Source organism: Podarcis tiliguerta, assembly GCF_965153285.1.
Source record: "Podarcis tiliguerta genome assembly, chromosome: 11".
In the NCBI taxonomy this organism is placed as follows: domain Eukaryota; kingdom Metazoa; phylum Chordata; class Lepidosauria; order Squamata; family Lacertidae; genus Podarcis; species Podarcis tiliguerta.
This window is the reverse complement of record NC_139544.1, coordinates 45,811,539-45,835,887: the sequence shown is the minus strand read 5'-3', so window position 1 is coordinate 45,835,887 and position 24,349 is coordinate 45,811,539. Positions and strand designations below refer to the sequence as shown.

Here is a 24,349-nt window from a genome sequence, read left to right as displayed (position 1 = left end):
ATATACAAACAATATTTTTATACCCTACAGCTTCTTGTCCTTTGCCATTTCTTTGCCACAGATAGGCTGGGGCCACCTCTGGATATAACCCTGGATTCGCTGAACTGCACGGCATTTAGTATACAATGGAGAATGCCTCGGCAGCATGCAAGTTCCATCACCGGGTATACTGTGAGTACCTTTCTATTTTGGCTATGCAAGGAGGTATTCCTATGCCCATTTTCTCCAGGGCCGGATTTAGGTTTGATGAGGCCCTAAGCTACTGAAGGTAATGGGGCCCTTCATATGTCCAGCTGTCCTTTGTCAACAACAAATTGTCGCTGTTTTTTGTGTTGAATATATGCTATATGGTAATTTATGGACATAATAGGTATCTAAAGCCATTGGCACATAACAAAATATGTACAGCCTACACAACACAAAACACTGTTGCTGCATGTAGGTTTTATTTTATTTGTTTTTTATCTTATATTTTGGAAATGTACATTCAGTTTTTTTGCCCTTTAAATTTTCTGGGGGCCCCCAAGAGAGTGGGGCCCTAAGCTATAGCTTGTATAGCTTATACGTAAATGCGGCACTGAGTGTCTCAATAGCTCGTGGTGTCATGTTTATGTGAATACAAAATTCTAAGTACCAGTGATACAAATTCAGGGAGGAATTCGGCGTCATGCTCTTGTGATTGTTCTTTTGGCACAAGTTGCATATACCTTGAACCCTGAGCTTGTTGTGGATGTGCAGCCAGCTTTTTTTAGCCGAATGAGCTCAGGAGCAACCCCTTCTTCTCTTTCCAGTAAAAGCTGGCTGTGCCGAGTCCTGATTGGTTGGACCTTGTGACCAATCAGAATACCTCTTCTGTGCAGACTGCAGATTGGCTGGCTCTCAGAGGAATCACAAAACTGCTTTCCTAACCAGAGCAATGTTTCCAGTTTGGCCAGTGATCAAGGACAGTAGGAACTGTATTCCAACAACATCTGGAAGGCTGCAAGGTCTCCACCCCTAATTTAAACTATTAAAGGAAAAAGAGTCCTGTTCCTTGCAGAATTTGGTACTCCAATTGAAGAACTGACTCTGTGCATACTTTTCAATAATTATGATATCATGGGCACAATGTTATTCCTAAAGCGCTCTCGAATAAATAAGAAACAAGACAAACCCTGACCTCCAGGCTTGCAATAAACATAGGGAAAGGACACACAGGAAAGGTCATGCCTGATTTTGTGTAGGGCTGCCACCTCCATTTCTGCCTAAAGATCCTGTGACTTTAAAATCTGTAGGGCTAAGAAAAAGCCCAGCAGGTCTGGGTTTCTTTGCTGCTGTATACGCAGCCAAAGTCTTTGGTGGTCCAGCTGTCCAAACTCTCCTGGGCATGTTTAAGCTAGGTTGGATTTCAAGCAGATGGGATGTAGCACACAGCAGGCAGCATTAATCTGAAAATCTAAGGGCAGGGGAATCCAAAACTACCATACGTTTTGCCTTTCAAAGGATTATGGTGCAGTAGTCTAGTAAAGGGTGTGAGAACCCTGATATTGTTTTGTTAAGTATGGTTTGGTTTCCTGTTCGCTTTCATATTTTATCTGTCTAATAGTTCTTACAGAGCCAGGCAACCACACTCCTCAGTATCTTTAGGCTTAGCTATCCCCCTTTGCCCTCTGACCCTTTCAAAACTAGCACTTTCCCTATATTTTGATGAAATGAGAGAGTTAACCCTTCCCTCTCCCAACTGCAAGTTTTCCTCCTGAAAGGGCCCTCCAGGATCACAATTTGGCTTGGAAAAAATGTTGCTGTGATATAAACCCAAATCAGTGTTATTTTTTTAGAAAAACGGTGTTGGAGCTCACCATGAACGTCTCGCCTTCTCTCTTAGAATCTGGCAACCTAAAAGCAACACACTCCTCCACTCCTTTTGCACCAAGAAGAGTATCCCACCACAATTGGATATGTGTGTGTGTGTGTGTGTGTGTGTGTGTGTGAAGGGGTACTCCTCCTGTCAGAGCCAATAAAAGGCTCCTTTCATGCCTAATTGCCTTGGGGGTAAAAGCTGAGTTGAACGTCGATATTGCTTATACTCGCAATGCTTCATTTCACTGCCATTCTTACTAGTTTACCTAACCTAACCAATGTATTTTAAAGGTCTATTACACCGAGTTCAAGGCAGATAAACCAATTAAACAGCAGTCCCATGATGTGCCTCTTAGCCTGGACATGCTCAGTATGGTGAGTATTTGATATTAAGCATATGCGGTTCTTGTAGGTCAGTTTAACTGATCAATGGAATTTTATCAGCACATGGGCTCTGCTTAGATCAATAAAGTCTGGAGCAATGTTTCTCAAACTTGGGTCCCCAGCAGTTTCTGGACTACAACACCCATCATCCCTAGCCAGCAGGACCAGTAGTGAGGGATGATGGGAGTTGTAGTCCAAAACACCTGGAACAACGCCATTTTGTTCCCGTAGACTTGAGTATCATGGCTAAATGACAGCTTTCCATTTGCTCTGGAAGGCCAGCCCATGGCCTGGCTCACCCATCACATTAAACCATAGTTAAAAATAAACTGTGCAGCATGCTGGTGCGTTCTTTTGCAAAGTTCTTGCTCCTCCACTCCTGCTGCTACCGCTCCACAAGGAAACAAACCAATGTTTGGCCCTGCTGTGATATCAAAAACTTCTGGAGGAAGAAAGGGGAACCTGCCCCGTTGTATATTTGGGGGGGGGGGAGCTGTGTGGATTCCTGGGAGTATTCCTGGGAGTTTACCTTAGTGAGGACCTCGCTTGGAAGATCTACATAACTCAGGTGGTCAGAAAGGCCCAACAGAGACTCCATTTCCTCGGGGTCTTGCAAAAGAATAATGTTAAACAACAACTGATGAACTCCTTTGACCGGTCCACAATAGAAAGTGTCCTTTCATATTGTATCACAGTGTGGTATGCTGGCCTGACAGCCACGGACAGAAAGTCTCTATAGAGGGTGGTGGATACAGCACATGATATCATGGGCTGTCCCTTGAGCCTGCTAGATGACATCACATGGGATCGTTGCCTTAGGAGAGCGAGAAAAATTCTCAGGGATGACTCACACCCCGGCCATCACCTCTTTAATCTTCTACCCTTGGGCAGGAGATATAGAAGTACAGTGGTACCTTGGGTTACATACGCTTCAGGTTACATACGCTTCTGGTTACAGACTCCGCTAATCCAGAAATAGTACCTTGGGTTAAGAACTTTGCTTCGGGATGAGAACAGAAATTGTGCTCCGGAGGCACGGCAGCAGCATCCCTCTCTCTGCATCCCTCTTTGTTTTGGGAGGAGCTGCACCTATTGCATCTCTTGGTGCCATGCAACTGTTAAAAAGTCCCAGCAGCCTCTCAGAAAACAGACTTGATGTTACTAGGCCTAATTGTGTGTTCTATAAGAAAACCAATGTCTGACTTTACTATTATCTTCCATTTTTGTTTTCCCCCCTATTTTCTAAATATATATATATATATAATTTCAGAAATTGTAATCTGGGAAACATGGCTGTCTAAATTAAAAACATGTGGTAGCCTTGTTACAAACTGACTTTAAGTATGGCATTTTAATTAAGGAGACATCTGCATGTGTGTGGAAAAATATACGAGTAAGTGAACAGCTCTGTTGGTCATTCCCAGTGAACTGTGCCATGTGGGACCGATCAGAGCTCTTCCATGCACAAAAGTCTTTCTAGGGTGTGCTCAGGCCCGTTTTTATGCAGCAGGAATGGAAAAGTAAGTGGGTGAACAAAAGCAAGCTATGAACAGCAATCCTGCTTGCTTTGTGTGCTAACAGGACTTGATCCTTGTGGGTGGAATTTTAAAATAGCAGACACCCGATGCTCCTGTTTGCTAGTGTATAATTCCTGGCTTATAGGTTTATTATTTGAAGAGAAATTCTCATACCCCTAAAAGTAGTGAGGCCTTTAAAAGAGGATTAGACAAATTCATTCAGGGTAAGTTTGTGTTCTGCCTCAGCTGTCAGAGGCAGTATATATCCCTGAATAACAGTTGCTGAGAACCACAAGTGAGAAGAAGAAGAGGAGTTTGGATTTGATATCCTGCTTTATCACTACCCGAAGGAGTCTCAAAGTGGCTAACAAAATCTCCTTTCCCTTCCTCGCCCACAACAAACACTCTGTGAGCTGAGTGAGGCTGAGAGACTTCAGAGAAGTGTGACTAGCCCAAGGTCACCCAGCAGCTGCATGTGGAGGAGCGGAGACACGAACCCGGTTCACCAGATTACGAGTCTACCGCTCTTAAACACTGCACCAGTTGTGTTGTTGCAGTTAGGTATTGTTTTGAGGCTTGCCATAGGCATCTGGTTGGCCACACTGAGAACAGGATTCTGGGCTAGATGCCTTATTCTTAGAGACACCAAGCCTTGCGTGAGCATATGTTGCAAAATGGCAAGTGATGGAAATACCCCAGGGAAGACCAGGACCCAAATTTCTGCATTTCCGCCTCTTGGCACCTTCTTTTCTTTGCATTGTGTTTTCTTGTGTCTTTTTCGGCATCCTTGCTCCCTTCTCAGGGTCCCACTTCAGAAGGAAAGGGGGTTTGCCTCACTCTTTTCTGCTGCCTCCTCTTGTTCTGACCTGGGGTTGCCTGCTGGTTGGCTCCTGTGCATTTGCTATGCAGAAATCAGTGGCTGACACTTCAGTGGCGTGGAGTTAAGTATTGCCACTTGCCTGGGAGTTTGGTTCAGCTCACATTTAAAAGTGAGCTTATCTAATATTCACTTTCAGGAACCATTCGTGAGCCATCCTTCAGTGTTCATTCTTTTCTTACTTTTGAGATACAGTTCTCCAGCCAAGTAATGTGTACAAAAACACAATTTCTAGGGTAAATGTAAATGTATATGTTTTTTGAAAATAGCATATAACATGTATTACGTTAGGGAATATTGCTTTGCAAAAACGTGCGTATTGCAGCCAATATGTTTAATCCGATATGTTTATTTAATTATGGCACTTCATTAAGAAGTTCTTTTTCTTTTCCTTCTACCAGGGTCAAATGGATGGGCAAGCCATTTTTGTAAGTATTATATTTCCGGAGATTATTTTTTTACATTTCTGGGCAAAGTGGCCAATTTCCACTTACCTTTTCCAAACCCCGCCACAGCATTTATGGCCAGTATTCTCCAGCTCTGGTAAATGACTAGCAGGCAAGATAGAAACGCCTCTGTTGTTCTTCCTTCTTCCTCCCTCAAGAGAGATGGATGGTTGTTGCTGGTGAAAAAAAAACAAGTGATCTTTCAGTAGCCGGAACATGTGTGCCCGAGAGCTTGGACTCTAGAAGTGAGGTTACAGGGAACCAGACAGAGGGCCTTCTCGGTAGTGGTGCCCGCCCTGTGGAATGCCCTCCCTTCAGATGTGAAGGAAATAAGCAGCTATCTTCTTTTTAAAAGACATCTGAAGGCAGCCCTGTTTAGGGAAGTTTTTAATATTTAATCCTGTATTGTTTTTAACACTTGATTGGAAGCCGCCCAGAGTGGCTGGGGAAACTCAGCCAGATGGGCGGGGTATAAATAATAAAATTATTATTATTATTATTATTATTATTATTATTATTATTATTGAGTCCAAATCACGACTTTAGTAGAGAAAGCCATTTTCTTTTCTCCCCACCCCTCGTTGACCTGGGGGTGAAAATGAAGAAGCCATGGCAAGGTCTTCATGTGAATCTTTCTGACAAATGCAAAGAGAGAGAGTTAAAAGAAGGGGGGTGGAGAGAAGAACACAATGAGATTTGGCAGGCAAATCATTAGTTTTCTGCACCTGGAAATAGAATTTCAAGCTGTTCTGAAGTTTTCTGTAATTTTCCATGTACTGTGAGTAAGATTTTAGGTATCTGCAAACAAGAGGGGCAGGGAAGGAAGAGCACTGACAAAGTTTGCAGAAATGATTCTGATGTGTCATAACTGAATTTTCCAAGTGCTCTTACTTCAAGTCATTTTGGCCATCAATATGCATCCGTTAGACTAGTCCTAGACTGTGATTTACCACTGACAGAGACTGGGACACAGGGACTCTGTGTAGGGGCAGTCGGAGCCTATGACATTCGCCTCAGATTTAGCAGCTCTGAGCTGTGTTATCCAAAGGACAGACTAAAACGTACAACTTGGGTTCTGTTTGGTAAAAATGTCAGCACATCTGTTTCCATTGTGTCCTTGTGGGCGTCAGTGAGGTTAGAATTTCTCTTCGCACTGCTGTGGGTTTAAAATTAAACTAGATCGTGCACTTAGTTGCTTTTGATGCTGGAGGAGGATGTGGCGTAACTTTGCTTTTGACAGCAAACCTCTGTCAGCGGCAAATTTACTTCCAGCACAGACGTCGGAACTGTGCTGAGAGATGGGTGTAGGCCAAACAGATACGACTCCCTCAGGAGAATTTTTCAGGGGAAATGCTTGACCTTACTTGTAGTTGTTTACACGCTCAAAAAGAAAAGGAAAGGCACACTCTAATTGGAACCCAGAACTGGATGAAGTGCTGATCATGGGATTGCTACCAACAACACCAGTCCTGTGTTGAGTTTCTCTTTCCTTCCTTAACCTAGTATCCTCTTGATGTTTTGGATTACAACTCTCATCATTCCTGGCTGGGGCTTATGGGAGTTGTAGTTGAAAACAGCAAGAAGGTGCCAGATTTGGGAAGGTTGCACTAGCCATCACATAGTTAAGGAAATAATAATAACAGTTTATTATTTATACCCCACCCATCTGGCTGGGTTTCCCTAGCCACTCTGGGTGGCTCCCAACAGAGTATTAAAAACACGATAAAAGATCAGACATTAAAAACTTCCCTAAACAGGGCTGTCTTCAGGTGTCTTCTGAAAGCCCGGTAGTTGTTTATTTCCTTGATGGGAGGGCGTTCACAAGGTGGGCGCCACTACTGAGAAGACCCTCTGCCTGAAATCTAGGATGTGACCTCATCATACACATTTTGGCCCTCTAGTCCATATTTTTGGCTGCTGCTTGCATTGGAAAGGGACCTGCAGAAACTCACAATGTGATGATATCATGTCTTGCATTTCCTCTACTACCCATTATGGGGAGAAGGCGAGGACCTAAAGAACTTGGGGATGGTGATCCAAAGGGCTGCCTTCTTCCACATGAGCCTTCTTGAACCTTGCAATGGATATTTAAGTCCTTCTTCCAGGCCCACTGCCATTTGAGAGAGGCCTTCTTGGTTGTGGCCCTTTACATTTTGGAATACCCTCTCCTGAGTAGCTGAGATTTTTAAAAAAAGCTTTGCCCAGACATTTCCTCAAGTCAGATAGTTACAATTTTTATTGCTGTTTTAGCCTGGGTTTATTCTTGGTTGGTGCTGCTCCTGTACTTTAATGTTGTTTTATAGTGGAAGACTTCTTATTGGATAGTTTTGTTCTTTGAAGTGTGGAGGTTTTAGTTGCTTAGCGTTATTCTTTTAACTGTGTGCTGCCTTGGTTGCTGAAGGGTGGCTTAAACATCCCCTTAATAAGAAAATGAACAAATTCAGCCTGAAGTTGCCATTTCTAGCAGAAAGAGGATTTGTCTAACTCTGCTGGACCACACAAGATTTTACTTATAATCAAACAGTTATTTGTATTTTTTAAAAAATACATATATATATTTCTCCCCAATTTATATTTCAAACAGGAAGTTGTCATTGGAGATTTGAAGCCGGGCACTTTCCACCGTGTAAGTGTAGGAGCTTACGGCTGGGCAGGAAAAGGCAGACCCAGCATGCCCAGAAATGTAACGACTTTATCGCAAGGTAAAAGCTGAGCGAATAGCTTGCTATTGTGGATGCCGGTTGGGGCAGAGATAATCCCAGGCATTGTGTTTTGCTGGCAGGTGAATGCATGCTGACAGCGAGAGGGTACAGCGTGCAAATTGCAGCTGGGGATGGAGGGGGATGAAGATTTCAGAAGTACTGCTGGTGAGAGGGCAAGATGTAGATGTATTGGCAAAACAGCCAGGAGTGCTATTAAAGATTTAAAAGGAGAAATGCAGCCTGATGTGGTTTCTTGGAACCTTCGTAAACGTCCTTGAAATGTCTCCACAAGGGCATCGAAGCATTTGCTTTGCTTCATACAGTTTCTGGCCTGCAAGGCTGCCTCCTTGTCACAGCCAGGCACTTCGTTGACCTGGAGATGCCAGGAGTTGGATCTGGGACCTTTGGAATGAAAAAACATGCGCTCTATCACTGTCCTGTGGCACTAACTACAGCCACTAGGTCTAGGGGAAAGAAAGTGGGTTGCAGGAGCTGGAGGTAACTGTGAACTAAGGAAGCCAACAAAAGATTCTGATGAGATGTCCGGTACCTTTAAAAATAGAGTTGTATAGATGTGTTTGCCACAGCAAGAAGTACTTTCTGGGATTCTCCAAAGTGATTGATGACATGGTATGATTGGCAGACACATGCTCTTCTTCTGTTTTAGATAAATGCATGCCTCCAGATCCACCATACCAGCCTCAAGTACTGGTCGTTTCTGACTCAGAAGTTGCTTTGTCGTGGAAACCAGGACCCAGTGAAGGAAGTTCCCCAATTCAGTACTACACAGTGGAATTTATAAGGTGATTTTGCTTATAGGATTCGCATTTGCGTACACTCTTGGCTCATTCTAGGTGGAAGTTGGTTCTCATTTATTCATTCATTCAAATGTCTTGGGCCCAAAGAAAGCTCCTTCCCTTCTTATGTCCTATTGAATCTTTTCATGTGCTCCTCTTTGGACAGCGAGAGCATACAGAGAACATAATCAGTGTCCTGCTGGATCACACCAAAGGCTCATCTAGTCCAGCCTTCTGTTCCCACATTGACCAGCCAGGGGCCTATGGTAAGCCTGCAAACAGGACCAGAAGCATACTGCCTCTGATAATGGAGGTAATTTGAAGCCATTGGGACCAGCAGCCATTTCTGTTGCTCTCTACAACTCCTTTTCCTCTGGAGACACTTGGAAAGCTCAACATCCTTCCAAAGCTTTGCAAAACCACGTTATTTCTCCCAACTTTCAGTGGCTGTGAGTTTAGGGATATATAACGCCATGTTCTAGTTGTTTGAAATAGGTGTTTCATATTATTGCATTCACCTTTGAGCATCAGCAAGCTCACCTGTTTAGATGTCAAGCTGGAAATGAGCAGGAAGTGGAGTCACGGCCCCTTGGCTGCCAAATCTCAGTTGTTCTTGGCCGCCTTATGCCAGGCAGGTGAGTGGGAACTTAGAAAAGAGTGAATGGGTACATTTTGTTAAGTTCAATATACAGATGATTGCCTTGACACCTTGTTTGTGCAAGTCGGTTGAGCAGGTGTGGAGCCTTTTGGTGAACACAGATGGACAACAGCTGTGCTTATCATGAATGTGATTTATTTTGTGTATTGTTAACCATCTTCAGGATAGCCATTTTATGTTTGTTTGCAAATTGTTGTCTGGGTCACGGTGATCTTGCATTTCCAGGAAAATGTGAAATGCTCAAAGCCATCATAATAATGTTTTGCTTAGAAATGCGACTAACGCATTTCATTACATGATTTACCTGAATGCATATGGTGCTAAATACTAGTCAAGGCAGCTTGCCTTCTGCAAGACATATATTTGTGGTCACTGCTGGAGATGTTTCTTCTCCCGTTGTGATGATTGTTAAAGGTGTAATGGCCATTGGCTATGAAAAGTAAAAATCTGTTAGACCGATTCTTGAAGGTGTTTGGTGGAAAGGCACTCCTACGCATTTCCATTATATCTTACATGAGACTATCTTGTTTCTGACTCATGTTCCTGGCTGCCACTGCAGGTCACCTCCCAGTCTGAGCATCAATCAGCTGTGTGAAACAGGGAACTCCCCCACATATACACCTGTATTCCATTGTATATCTATATTGTCTTGTTCCCTACCAAAGTGCTGGCTGTTATTGTGCATTTGACTATTAGATGCAAAAATATCCAAGGTTCAGGCTTACATAGTAATTAGGTTACCTTGGACAAATTTCAGCTTTCTACCCATTTTGGAAATGTCCTAACCATTTTGCTATATCCATGAGCCATTCATGTTGAATATATCTATTTATATCTCTCTCTATGTATTTCATTCTTAGTTTATTTGTGTAAGACAGTTGCCATCTTAAAGCAAGTTAAATATTCTCCATTTGAATTAAGATATTTCGTTCTGACTTGTTTTAATTTTTTTAAAAATTATGTTTATTATGTGTACCCCCCAGAACGCTAGTAAATCACTTCTAAATGCTTGTCCCTATTGTGTTCCTAAGAGGAGTTTTGGTGCTTTTGCACAGTTTTCTCTGCTATCAACTCAGATATATTCAAATCAGCTTAATACATTTTAGTTCTGCAAATGAGTGGTTTCCAAATTCTCCCTGTGTGTATGTAACCCCATTCTGAAACTTGTGTTTTCCCATGACCCAAGACTGCATCTTGATTTGGAAGCCAAGAAACTGTAAATTAAACGTGTTTTACTGCACTGACATTATTCTGTTGTGCAACTCATGGCTTTTGGTGGTCTGTAGGGATTAGACTGGATTTCATGTGGATCCTGTATCTTTGACCCCCCAAATTGTTACCCAGCCATCCAGAAATTCATTGTGTGCTGTAACATTAAATCAGTTGTCCTGAAACCCCCTGTTTAAAAACACAAGGCACATAATGGCTGAGACAAAGAGACAGTTAAGTAGCCATAGAATGGGATATGGACAGGATGGTGGGAGATGAAGGATTGTGTGTGTGTGTGTGTGTGTGAGAGAGAGAGAGAGAGAGGGGGGGGGGTTCTGAAATTTTCTCTATTAGAATAAGGTCTGGAAACATTTGCATCTTCTGCAGTTTCATATCCATTCTGATGTACATATGAAAATCCTAAGCATGCAAGTGTTTCATGTCCATTGATAGGGAGCATATGCAAACAGATCCTTATGTAGAGCTTCATGATTTGTAATTTATTTTTATTTCACAAGATTTATATACAGCTTGGTTGTAATGTAGACACATGTTTGAGGATCGGGACATTCACAGGGAAACCAAAATGCTTGTTTACAAAGCTATTATACTACCAACCTTACTGTACGCTTGTGAAACATGAACCACTTCTAAACGCCATCTCCAACGCCTCGAAAGATTCCATCAACAGTGTCTCTGAAAATTTTTACACATCACCTGGGAGTACAGGCGAACTAATGCCAGTGTACTGGAAGAAGCAAAGATCACCGGTGTTGAATCAATGATTCTTCAACATCAACTTCGTTGGACTGGTCATGATGTGCGGGTGCCTGATTATTGTCTTCCAAAGCAACTCCTCTATTCTGAACTTATGGATGCGTAATGCTGGTGGTCAACAAAAGAGGTTTAAGGACTATCTCAATGCAAGAAAAAAAAAGTAGCATAAACACTGACAACTAGGAAACACTGGCCTGCAAGCGCTCCAGTTGGAGAACAGCCTTTCCCAAAGGTGTCATGGGCTTTGAAGACGCTTGAACTCAGGACGAGAAGGAGAAATGTGCTAAGAGGAAGGCATGCTTGGCAAACCTTCACCGTGATCAACTCCCACCCAGAAACCTATGACCCCACTGTGGAAGGACGTGTGGATCCAGAATTGGCCTCCACAGTCACTTACGGACTCATTGTTAAAACCATGTTTATGGAAGACTTTTTTACCCAAATATGAGTGATCGCCAAAGAAGACGACGTAGTAGACACATGTGCATTCATGACTGTGGTAGTATATGTGCTTTTTTGCTACATATGCATTTTAGATTTCTTTTATGGGTAGTGCAACCTTATACATGTCTACTGTAGCAAGTTCTGCTGAACTTAATTGGACTTCTAGGTTTAGAACTGTACCCTCGTAAAGCAGCAGAGACAGGATATCATAATTAGGCTTTGGAAGTCTGGGATCACACCCTGTAAAGCCAGGATTTTTTTTCCACTTTTGGTCTTTGTTCAGAAAATACTATACCCTACTGACTGTCTGGGAAGACAAATAAGACGAGGGCTAAAGTGTACATATGTACTCTAAGCTAAATGAAGATTGATGAAAATGAAAGGAAACTGTATAAGATGAGATGGATGCTGACATTGTTAGCATAATTTCCATCTTCCTTGCCCAGCTTTGGAGAAACAGGTCTAATAAAATATGGGAATGTGTAATTTGTAACATTCTGTGAATTACACCATAGGCAGAGTATTTTTCATAATTGTGAATTCACCATTACTGGCATTTAACTAATTACTAGGATTCATAGAAGTGCAAGAACAGGGCCCTCCCCAAACGGAGCTTGTTGGTTCAGCTAAGCGTGAGCCCTGCATTATGGACTTGAGAATTATATATTTCAGATTGCTAGCAGATGTTTTTACAGGAAAATTATTCTCCCACATTTCCAGAAGAAAGAAGTCTAAACATTGCACTTTTGCATCAGGGGGAAAAAAAGAACCTCTTTCCAAATTCAGTTGGACATTAATCAGAAGGAATGGTTGTAAAGGGAAAAAGCAGATGGTACGTGTAAGATAAAATGGTACGAGATAAAATTCTCCTCCCAGATACACCTGCAGGTGCCTGGTATGTAGTAGTTCATATATTTGTAGTTGGCACTTCAACACTGTTACAGAATTTCTATCAAGGCCATTTGAGAGCCAAAATTGTTCCTCAAAGCCTTCTGGATGATTTGTTCACTGGGGCGTCTTAAGATGCTATATTATAGTATTTTGGCCTTAAAGCTTTATAGGCTGTTTGGTGCATATATATATATATGTGTGTGTGTGTGTGTGTGTATAGCGAGAGAGAGATCAAACAGCAGCTTAAAATGAGGCCGCATGCACACATTTTATTCTAGAATCAAAGTAAGCCACATACAGTGGTACCTTGGTTTACAAACTTAATCCGTTCTGGAAGTCTGTTCTTACATCAAAGTGTTCTTAAACCAAGGCATGCTTTCCCATAGCAGCAGGGGACTCAATTTAAAAATGGAACACACTCAACAGAAAGCGGAACATGTTCCGCTTCCAAGGCAAAGTTTACAAACCAAAACACCTACTTCCAGGTTTGCCACATTCTTAATCCAAGTTGTTCATAAACTAAGCTGTTCTTAAACCAAGGTACCACTGTACTTGTATTTTCCATGTAGTCTGCAGACAATCTAGATCAACCTGCATAGTTTTTGCCCCCGAAAAGCACCTTATGAGAAACTGGCTTCATTCTGAAAGCAAAAGCTGATGGGCGATTGATTTGCTTTACTTCACAGTGTGCCCATTTGAGAACAGATGAAAAATGATATAGGAGTTCCCGGCAATGGGAGTTGTATTCACAGCAGCCCAATGACATGGGTGGCCATATACCAAGATTACCATCACCGCTTCCTCTTTGCATGTGCAAGGAGAAATAGGCATGGATAACCTAATTAAGAGGAGAGTGTTGAAACATGTATCAAGTAGCTAGGCCCACCCTTGTGGACAGCTGGATCTAGATTGGAATCAGCACATTGATTATAAATGTGAATGATTCTGGATTGAGAAAAACTACATTTTTGTGCCCCCAATGGTTTAGTGTGTAAATGACAACAGATTGCCTTCCGATATCTGTTTTCTGTCCCATGAGCAGTTGGCATTGTGTGTAGAATGCCATTTTAAGAAGAAGCTGTATTAAAGAGTGGGGGGGGGGGGAAACCATCCACCTATAAAAACGAAGACTGCTGTTAAACAAAGAAAAGTGAACAGATGCTCTTAATTAGTAAAAATGGTGGAGGCCCTCGGTTTGTATAAAAATTAAAAGTTGAATGTTCAGGTAGGTGCACATCATTAGGCCATCTTTTTCTTCTTAGCATGGGGGAAGCAACATGTCTGGAGAAAATTTATTTTCTTAGAACCGGCACAGAGGTTTCAGACAAGACAATATTTTAGAGGTGAGTCATCCTTCCTTGGGCTGTTGTGTAGAGGTTTTTTCTTTGGTCTCCTGTGACCAGAGAATTTGGTTTCTCCAGTTCACAGAGTACTGACCAAGCTGAAACAGAACAGTTCCAATTTGTGTCCACCCTTCTTGCTCAACTGAAGTGACCCTCGAGTGATACTGGCTGATAAAAGAATTTTGGCAGCCCTTGCTAGGCTCCAAATAAATAAGGAATACACAGCCTGCCTGCCTTGGACTGTTGTTTTCATTAGAATATTGCCAGAGTTGTTTGCAACTAGTTCTGCATATAAACAATAGTAGATCTGAACCTTGGAGGTTATTTCCTGCCATAAATATTACAAGGATATGGGGTGGACAGCAGCTTTATTTTCCCTTTAGATGTCATTTCAGTCCTTGTTATTTTCAGGCACTTCAACTGGAAAGACTTCAGTGGGATGATGTGGGGTGCTCTCCTGCTTGCCTCCCCGCCCCATAAAAGTGTGGGAGATGCCCCATAGAAGACAGTGTAACCCCTCCAGCATTGTAGCTGGGTTCCTGACATGCCAGTCCTCCTTTATTTCTCCCATTAACATCTCCCAGCTGCTGCTGCTTTTTAAAATAAAATTTTATTAAAGCTTTTTCATGATACAATAAAAGAGAAGAAACCGATCTAAACGAAAACAAAAGCAAGGAGAGAAAGGGAAAATAAGCCACCAAAGGAAAATAAAAATATTCAAATCAAAAAGAAAAGTGAAGATCAGAAGAAAAACAAAAGGGACTTCCAGTTTTCCATCTGTTTGTTACATAAAAGAAATGATTCAAAATATTCACTCTAGAACAGGGGTTGGCAAGGTTTACATCGCTTGGGTTGGTTCACTCCTGCGGACATCGCTTCGTGGGCTGGATCGTGTCTGTGCAGACACAATTTCCGGTGTCCCAGAAGCGAGTCCCCACTCTGTGCTGCGCCGGTTTAGCGCAGCGCGCGGGGAGTCACCGAGTGGGAGGCTTGGTTCAGGGACGGCTCGTAGGCCATTTAAACAACTTCTGTTGGCCACTTGTGGCCCATGGGCCGCAGGTTGCTGACCCCTGCTCTAGAATGACATCTAGCTGATCTACTTTCTGTTAGGCAATATTTTCCCAGTCTTCAACCTAAATTGATTAATTCATTTTCCTTTTTAAACAAAAAGTCCAAGAGGGCTTCTCTAATTATTATTAATAAATGTCAGCAATAATTTTCTCTAATCAATCAACTTTGTCTCCAGTAACTTCAACAATCATTCCTTCATGTTAAACAATAATAAGTCTTTCCATCGTTGTCTCTCTGCTGTGATCCTATATTAAAATAATGTTCCACCCTTCTTTACTTAGTATCTATTCATTAGTTCACACCTAATTACACAATTTCTCTGTGTGGTTTCGCTTCTGTTTCTTCCTGGGAATATCCCACTTGGTATTGACCCATGGCAGGGCCTTCTTAGTGATGGCTCCCCATTAGTGGCATGCCCTCCTTGGCAAGATGTGTGCATCCCTCTTTTGCACACTATTGACATTCAAGAGAAAGTTAAAAGCGTTCCTGTTCACCCAGGCATGCGATGGATGAAAGAGACTCTCCCTGGCAACCTCAGCATTCTTAGTTCTAAGGTTGTGTGACTGTGAGCTGCACAACTTTGCAACGGTGTCCCTTGGAGGTTGTTCTTAATCTTTTTGCCTCCATGGTAGGAATGTGTTCATTTTTAGAGTTCTCTTATTTTGACACTTCTCGTTGGAATGAAGGGTCTGGGAGTTGAGAGAGGTCCCTCTCCTCTGTACACAGCAGCTGGAGGCTGTTTCCAAGTCCCAAGGACCCTAATCCCCATGCTAGCTATCCTCCTTTCTTTGAGAAGAACAGACATTCACTGGCAAGTACAACATTTCTGTTCTGGTAGGCAGAGTGGATCAAAGTATATTTCTGTAGATACAGTCATAGCTAAATCAATACTGCACACGCCTGTATCATAAGTCACAGCAGATCATTTTTACATTTTGAACCTGGGTACAAAAAATATCCAATGTTTGATTTCAGTATTTCATATTTGGCATAGGTGGCATGCAATGGTATGCAGTATTTTACCATCATATTTGGTAGCTTATAGGAAATGTTCACTGGGTTTTTCTTTTCTTTTTTGACCTGAAATGGCAATGGACTTGGGATTTAATGTGTGAGGTTTACTTAAAATCAGAACATCCAGGAGACACCAGTACATTTACAGCAGTCAAGTTTCATAGCATTAATTCCAGTTTAGAATGACAAGTTCAGTAAATCTCTTAACATTTGCAAATATTTGGCTTCAGCTGATTGACTTGGCGGATTTGAATTACACCTTGTGTCTTCTTTGCTCATCCTAATCAGACCTGATCTCGACGCCAATTGGACAGTAATTAGAGAGCAGATCCAAATGGACTCCATGGTTCTGAAGGGCCTCACTCCAAACAACAAGTACCAGTTTGCAGTCCGAGCGTCAAATTCATATGGATCCAGCCTGCCTAGTGCTCCCAGTGATGCTATCAGAATGTTCAGTGAGTAGAATATCCTTCTTTGATTGTTTGGCACTTAAAATATTCACGGTGGCGGAGAACTCTCTTTAGCCACTGATGGTATTTTTTAAACACTCCCTTCTTCCCTGTTCCTATGCTCCCTGAATCTGGCCTCGCCGACTACCTGGAGGTTAGCAGCTTCCAGAATTCTGTAACAGTCAAGCCATGGGTGCAATTAAAGGAAGCCCCAGGCTAGAAAGCAGCCTCACGCTTCTCCCTTGCAACCACAGAATTCTCATTTTTTTGTTTTATAGCAGCTACATACGGAATTGATAAGCAAGCATCTTAGGGAGAAGAAACACAGACAGGCCTGTTATTCACTTTCTCCTGCAGTTCTTTAAAACGGAATTGTATATATTGCGTGCACAATTTAAAAACGACTACAGAAAAAGACCAAAGTAAACCTGTGATGCTGTGACAGAAGGTTGGAGGTGCTTGCACAACTTTGAGCACTGACTGAGGGGCGGGTAATGGGATGAGCCAGTTTGCGTCCGTTTTTGGATCAGATGTTGTGGAGTGAACATTGGACTCTTTCATTGTTGTTGTTGTGCATGCGTGTGTGAGGGTTGTCGTCTCTTCAGCCTTTGGCTATCCTGCCTGCATGCCTTGAATTTTGAAAACCCCCACGCTCTTTGAGGATGCAAGAGCAGAAATAAAAGCTATGTGAAGTATAGCTAAGGTAAAGGTAAAGGGACCCCTGACCATTAGGTCCAGTCGTGGCTGACTCTGGGGTTGCGGCGCTCATCTCGCTTTATTGGCCGAGGGAGCCAGTGTACAGGTCATGTGGCCAGCATGACTAAGCCACTTCTGGTGAACCAGAGCAGCACACAGAAACACCGTTTATCTTCCCGCTGGAGTGGTACCTATTTATCTACTTGCACTTTGACGTGCTTCCGAACTGCTAGGTTGGAAGGAGCAGAGACTGAGCAACGGGAGCTCACCCCGTTGTGGGGATTCGAACCGCCAATCTTCTGATCAGCAAGTCCTAGGCTCTGTGGTTTAACCCACAGCGCCACCCGCGTACCTGAACCAGCAGTCCATTCTTGTACAGCTTACCCCGAGTCCCCCTGATGACTCTACTCTGGTTGTTTCCCTATCCCACTTCATGTCACTGGCTGTCTTTGGTGTGAGGAAAGTCAACTGTAGTCCATGGCCAGCCCTGCCATTAGACAGAGGAACCCAGGCTCTTCGTGGCAGATTCTGCAGGCAGGGAGAAGGGTTGGAGAACAGAACAGTGTGTGTCATGTGACTCACCCTGTGCACCAGTAGCTGGTATGCAGTGAAAGATGCTGTCCCATCACCTGTGTAGGAAGTGAGGTCACATCTGCTTCCTGTCCAGCTTCTAAAACGTTCAAAAACTGAGGTGTGGCTTCCCATTGGTTGTAAGAGCTTCTTGCACTCACCGGAAGCCGTGTCGCACGTTCGGGTTCCAAAAAACGTTCAAAAACGGAAGCATTTACTTCCATGTTTTTGGCGTTCGAGAACTGAAATGTACGACAACAGAGGCGTTTGCAAACCAAGATTCCACTGTACATTTAAAGCACTCTTATACCACTTTAACAGTCATGGAGAAATCTGGGAACTGCAGTTTGTTGAGGGTGTTGAGAAGTACAGATCTGTGAGGTCATCACCCTTAGCTTCCAGGACTCTTTGGGGGAAGCCATGGCTGTTAAAGTGGTGTCAAAGTGCTTTAAATGGTTTACAAATATGGAACCAGGTGAGCTGCCATCTTGTCCTTCATTGCAGGCAGGAAATAGCTAGGGCTAGCGCTGATGTAATGGCATCAAAACACAGAGAAGTTCATGGAGGAGTGGGGAGTTTTGACGGGGATGCCATTTCTTGTTGAGTCCCATCCTGTGTGTGGACAAAAATGAAAACTGGCCGCAAGTTCAGGATGAAGCTGAGCAGAAGGATTCATTAAAAACCATGGTGGGTTTGGGAAAGAGAGCAGTATTCTGAATTATCAGACTTGAAATGTTAAACCTGAATTCTATTGGGGTGGGTTTTGTTAGCAGTGCTATTTTTTTAATCCAAACTTCCTTTTCATGCCAGCCTCTTTCATCTCCTGTGGTCTTGGCCTTCATTCCTTGGTCCCAGTGGGACAACTTCGTTGCAAGTTGTTCAGAATCTTTAGAATTATGATACCCGTTGAAGTTTCTTGGGTTTAAATTTAACTTCCAAACAGAATGTTTATGGAAACCTCTTCCAGGTGCAATCTGCTCTATGGAATTTGTAGTCTGGAATTCCTCACAGAAGGTCATCTGTCTTTGTTGCTGGACACACGCTCTTCCCACATCCTGTTTATCTTTAGACATAAATTTTTCAGATCCTTCTGTATCCAAAGATAGATGTCTTTTCCTCTGCTGTTTTGGGTATGATTGGCTCCTCTTAACACAGAAGCTCAGTTATAGCTTATCACAATAACAATAATAATGCTGTACAGTGGTACCTTGGGTTACATACGCTTCAGGTTACAGACTCCGCTAACCCACAAATATTGCTTCAGGTTAAGAACTTTGCTTCAGGATGAGAACAGAAATTGTGCTTCGGCGGTGTGGCAGCAGCAGGAGGCCCCATTAGCTAAAGTGATGCTTCAGGTTACGAACAGTTTCAGGTTAAGTATGGACCTCTAGAATGAATTAAGTACTTAACCCGAGGTACCACTGTATAACAACAATAATATTGATATGTATGATATATAAAAAGCCACTTTCTGTTAGGTGCTCGTATAGTGGCGGCCCATGAACTAGAGCAGGCACCCCCAAACTTGGCCCTCCACATGTTTTGGGACTACAATTCCCATCATCCCTGACCACTGGTCCTGTTAGCTAGGGATGATGGGAGTTGCAGTTCCCAAACATCTGGAGGGCCGAGTTTGGGGGTGCCTGAACTAGAGGGAACCTGCCAGATCTCTCCCATCAATCTGCAATGTGGGCCCAGAGCTATCTTGAACCATGCAATCTGACTATGCAAGAAGCTGCCTGAATATCTAGATTGCTTTGTGGTGTGGGTGGTGGGGGAGAGAATGGAGTGTTGTGGTATTCTTTGTTGTTGTTGTTTAGTCGTTTAGTCGTGTCCGACTCTTCGTGACCCCATGGACCAGAGCACGCCAGGCACTCCTGTCTTCCACTGCCTCCCGCAGTTTGGTTAAACTCATGCTGGTAGCTTCCGAAACACTATACAACCATCTCATCCTCTGTCGTCCCCTTCTCCTTGTGCCCTCCATCTTTCCCAACATCAGGGTCTTTACCAGGAAGTCTCCTCTTCTCATGAGGTGGCCAAAGTATTGGAGCCTCAGCTTCACAATCTGTCCTTCAAGTGAGCACTCAGGGCTTATTTCCTTCAGAATGGATAGGTTTGATCTTCTTGCAGTCCATGGGACTCTCAAGAGTCTCCTCCAGCACCATAATTCAAAAGAATCAATTCTTCAGCGATCAGCCTTCTTTATGGTCCAGCTCTCACTTCCATATATCACTACTTGGTGGTGTTCTTTACAGGACCACAACCTTTGAGTATTCTCAGTTCCCTCCCATGTTAAGAAACAGGGCTTGTAGCCACTCTTGGTCTCTGCTCTTGGATCTAAGCCCCCTGATTCATCATGGAGGAAGATGGAAGACAACCTATCATTCCCTGTCCTTTTCTAAAAGCCAACTAACAATTATTACAATCTTATTTTTCCAGTATTATTATTTTTTGCTCCTCCTATTGCACCCAGGCTGTTTCTCTTTGTTTGGCCCTTCCTCAGCTTCTTCTGTTGCTTATGAAGCAGAATCAGCCCTAGTCATTCCCCTGCTTCTCCAGACTCACATTCTTTCACACCTGAGCTTAATTTTAGGCAGCTGCTGTCAGTGGAGAGCCAAAATGCACTGGCATCTCTTGGACGTATCACAGGCATATTTATTCATATATTTATTTCTTCTGTTAGGTATTTATTATTGTCTCCCCAGTTGGGATTCAGGGTGGCTTCCAACATTTAAAAATAGCGTTCTAAAACACAAAGTAATGAAAGCAAACTAGCTCAGAACAATAGCTAAAATACACCAAAACCTGCAATTAAAATACTTTTTTGCCCTGACAGCAGCCCAGTGATCAACATTGTCTGCTCCTTAGTTTTCAAAGACCTGAACAGGATCGCGAAAGGATAGCAAAAAGGGAGTCAATCTTATTTCTCCTGGGAGAGAATTCCATAATATGAAAGCAGCCCCATTCTCAACTGAGGATCCTAACACCCAGGCAGGTTTGAACAGGGAGAGGCAATCTCTCAGGTAGCCTGGGCCCAAGTGTTGTGTGTCTTGTGTATATGTGTTTTGCTGTTTTGGATATGCAGCCTTTTGACCATTTTACCCTTGCTTGTGTAACTGAAGAGAAAAGCCACTTGGGGCTGTGGAGAAACAGGTTTTGTTCCCAAAGGCTGGAATCACAAAGTCACTGTGTGCAGGAGGGGCATTTAACTCATTCTGAGTCTTAATTCCATGTTCATCCATACATTTACTTTCAAGAGAGAGGCATAGTTGCCATTCACTCCTATAGGGAACAGTAACAAGCAGCTCATGGAAGCTTGATTATAAGGAAGGACGAAGCTGCCTTCGGTCTCTGATTCTAGATAGCTTGGCCTTCAGGGACTATGTGTGTTTGTGCAACATATCTCTGTCCATTCCATTTGCCCAGAGGTCTTTGCAGTGTACAAGCCCCTAGCCTCTGCTTTTGTTTTGGTGGGGTAAGCAGTCTTTGGTGGTGGTTGTTTGGTTTTTTGACATTTAACTTAATCATTACCAGATATCTCACTTGGTTAGAGCATGGTGCTGATAATGCCATGGTTGCAGGATTGATCCCCATATGGGACAGCTGCATTGCAATGAGTTGGACTAGGTGGAGCCTTCCAACCCCTTCCAACAATTCTATGAAGGACCTGGTGTGCAGCCTGGGAGTCAGGAGGCCTTCTGTGTCCAAGGCAGCTGTTTACCAGCTCCATCTGGTATGCAGGCTGAGACCCTACCTGCCCATGGACTGCCTCGCCAGAGTGGTGCATGCTCTGGTTATCTCTCGCTTGGACTACTGCAATGCGCTCTATGTGCGGCTTGAAGGTGAGCTGGAAACTACAACTAATCCAGAATGCGGCCGCTAGACTGGTGACTGGGAGCAGCCGCTGAGACCACATGACACCCGTCTTGAAAGACCTACATTGGCTCCCAGTATGTTTCTGAGCACAGTTCAAAGCGTTGGTGCTGACCTTTAAAGCCCTAAATGGCCTCAGTTCAGTATACCTGAAGGAGCGTCTCCACCCCCATCGTTCTGCCCGGACACTGAGGTCCAGTGCCGAGGGCCTTCTGGCAGTTCCCTCACTGCGAGAAGCCAAATTACAGGGAACCAGTCAGAGGGCCTTCTTGGTAGTGGCGCCTGCCCTGTGGAACGCCCTCCCATCAGATGTCGAAGAAATAAACAACTATATGACATTTAGAAGACATCTGAAGGCAGCCCTGTTTAGGGAAGTTTAAAATGACTGAGGTTTTAATGCATTTTTAATCTTTTGTTGGAAGCTGCCCAGAGTGGCTGGGGAAGCCCAGCCAGATGGGTGGGGTATTAAATAATAAATTATGATTATGATTATGCTTCTGTGTCCTCTGAGCAGTTCACATAGCAGAGCAGGACATCTGGCTTCTTCCCCATTGTCAAGGCCAGTAAATTACCCATCAACTGGAGTAGAAGAGGCTGGTCTTTCTGCTTAGTTTTAGCCATTAAGCAAAGCTACCTTGTGAAGACTTAAAATGCAATCATTTCCCAGATGTAAGTGGTGTAAGCTTGTGACATTGGCCTCTTCATGAAAAGGCATTGTAAGCTGTTGATCAATACTCAGTTGCCACCTAATTAGCATCAGCACGAGGTTTTTTCAGCTCCCTATTTATTTTAACAGGGTTGATTTGCTATAACCTAATCCTTGATTATTTGGAGAGAGGCTTCCTTTCTCAATGTCTCCCCTGCAGGGCTTTCAATTAATTACGGGCGCAGGATTACAGGGATGGTAGGACATCTTAAGTTGGTGTCGGGTCATTGCAAGATCAAGACTTTGTAAATGAAATACTGCATACCCTTAACAGCTGTCGCCCACTTTTTTTTTTGGATTTTGGGAATCACCATTCCTTTAATGGTTAACTGATCAGTTGCCCATTATGATCTAGTGAGCTCTTCCATCAGTTGCATAAAGCTTCATCTCATTCTCTCTCTAGGAATAATAGTAGAGCCTTTTACAAATATCCCTGCTTTCTTACAGAGACAGTGCTATTTTATGGCACTGTTGCGTTGCATGACATGATCCAACAGAGGAAATGAGAGAACACAAAGAGCTGAAAACACTACGGGGGGTTAGATAGCTTCATCTTCATGTGTGAAGACACCAAAATAGGAGGAGACTGTAAAAACACATGGCCATGACACTTGACTTTAAAACAAGATCTCTTCAGCTAACAACATAAAGAGTTGATATATTCTTTGCAGCTGAAACTTTTTCCGCAGGCTTGGAGAAGTAAGATGAAAACTATTTCTGACTGTGGGCCCATGTTTTCCAACTTACATTGGTCTAAAACAGTATTATCATCATCATTATAATAATAAAAATGAGTACAGTGGTACCTCTGGTTACGAACTTAATTTGTTCCGGAGGTCCGTTTCTGGTTGTGTTTTTTTTTTAATGTACCGCTTTTCTTAAATGTAATCGAAAGCCCACAAGTAAAAAACACAACTGAAAATATAACAGTACAATAAAGGATCAAAAGGCGGCTAAAGAGATAAAAGTTGTAAAAAGCAGAATTAATGCAGCCATATGTAAGAGAGTGAAATGTTAACATCTAGAAATGCTTTGTGCACAGGTACTTGGCTATCAAAAAAAATGAATGAAATGAATAAATTTCCTGTTCCTGAAAAAAATCATCAGGATTTTGACTTGCGGAAAGAAATGAGATGTTTTAGGCTGTTCTGATGCTCTATCAATATCCAAAAGTGAAATATTCCCCTGTGAGCTAAGGCTGTCTTGCCGGGCTCTACCCTCACACGATGTTCTCTTCAAGGAGCAAATACCGGATATTCAAGGATATTTGAGTAGAAATTAGGCAGCATTCAGCAGAGCTGTAGCTACCAGGATGGGATGATAGCTGGGTTGTTTGCCCCAGGTGAAACCTCCAGAGGGGCGCTATTGAGGCTCCCAGCCTGTGTTTGTGTGTATGCAAATGCAAGGGTGTCTGTGTGTGTCCCAAACTGGGTCTTTGACCTGGGTGAAATAAAGTCTAGTTTTGCCCTGTCTTCAGGACCCTTTAACCACATTGTTCTATTTTACATATACCATGCAACTGACACAATATGTGTAGGTGACTATACCAACTTTATCTTTGCAGACCTGGAAGAGTTAGGGAGTGGAAGCTACGGTCACCGTTACATTACAGAATCTGGACTTGGAGACGACGAAGGAGCTGACCTTGATGATTCAGACTACGATATTTACATTGATGAGGTAAAGCTAAAAGTGCTACTCTGGTGTTTTGGTCCCTCAAAATATTTTTGGGGGAGGTTACAGTGTTTAGGTCTGAAAAATATAGGGTAAAAATGTATAAGCTCATGGACATTCCGATGACGTAATACGCTTTTCTCTGTATGTTGGGGGTGAGGAACCTTTTTTGTCCTGAGGTCCGCATTCTCCCAAGGGACAACCTTCTGTGGGCCACATGCCACTGGTGGGCGTGGCCAGAGGAAAAGTGGGTTGGTCAAAGATTCTTGTCTTTGTTTTGTCGGTTGCTGCATGCTGGCCATGCAAAAGCCAGAGGTTTTTAACATACACATAACGGCCTCCATTCTCCATCCAGGCAACAAAATGCATTACAGGGGTGCCCCAGGTTACATACGCTTCAGGTTACAGACTC

At 43.1% G+C, this 24,349-nt stretch overlaps 1 protein-coding gene across 2 annotated transcripts in view; it reads left to right on the top strand.

Moving 5' to 3' along the window:
• The window catches only part of EGFLAM (EGF like, fibronectin type III and laminin G domains), a 111,262-nt gene that overhangs the window by 35,994 nt on the left and 50,919 nt on the right, over nucleotides 1-24,349 (top strand). The window contains exons 2-8 of one of the 2 annotated variants that reach the window (XM_083402737.1): nucleotides 62-171; nucleotides 2,131-2,214; nucleotides 5,019-5,045; nucleotides 7,648-7,765; nucleotides 8,433-8,568; nucleotides 16,258-16,424; nucleotides 23,828-23,943. In XM_083402737.1, coding sequence (XP_083258863.1) covers nucleotides 62-171; nucleotides 2,131-2,214; nucleotides 5,019-5,045; nucleotides 7,648-7,765; nucleotides 8,433-8,568; nucleotides 16,258-16,424; nucleotides 23,828-23,943 — 758 coding nt within the window. Of the gene's footprint in view, nucleotides 1-61; nucleotides 172-962; nucleotides 1,203-2,130; nucleotides 2,215-5,018; nucleotides 5,046-7,647; nucleotides 7,766-8,432; nucleotides 8,569-16,257; nucleotides 16,425-23,827; nucleotides 23,944-24,349 lie in introns of those variants that run through there. The other variant, XM_083402738.1, reaches the window with a different exon arrangement.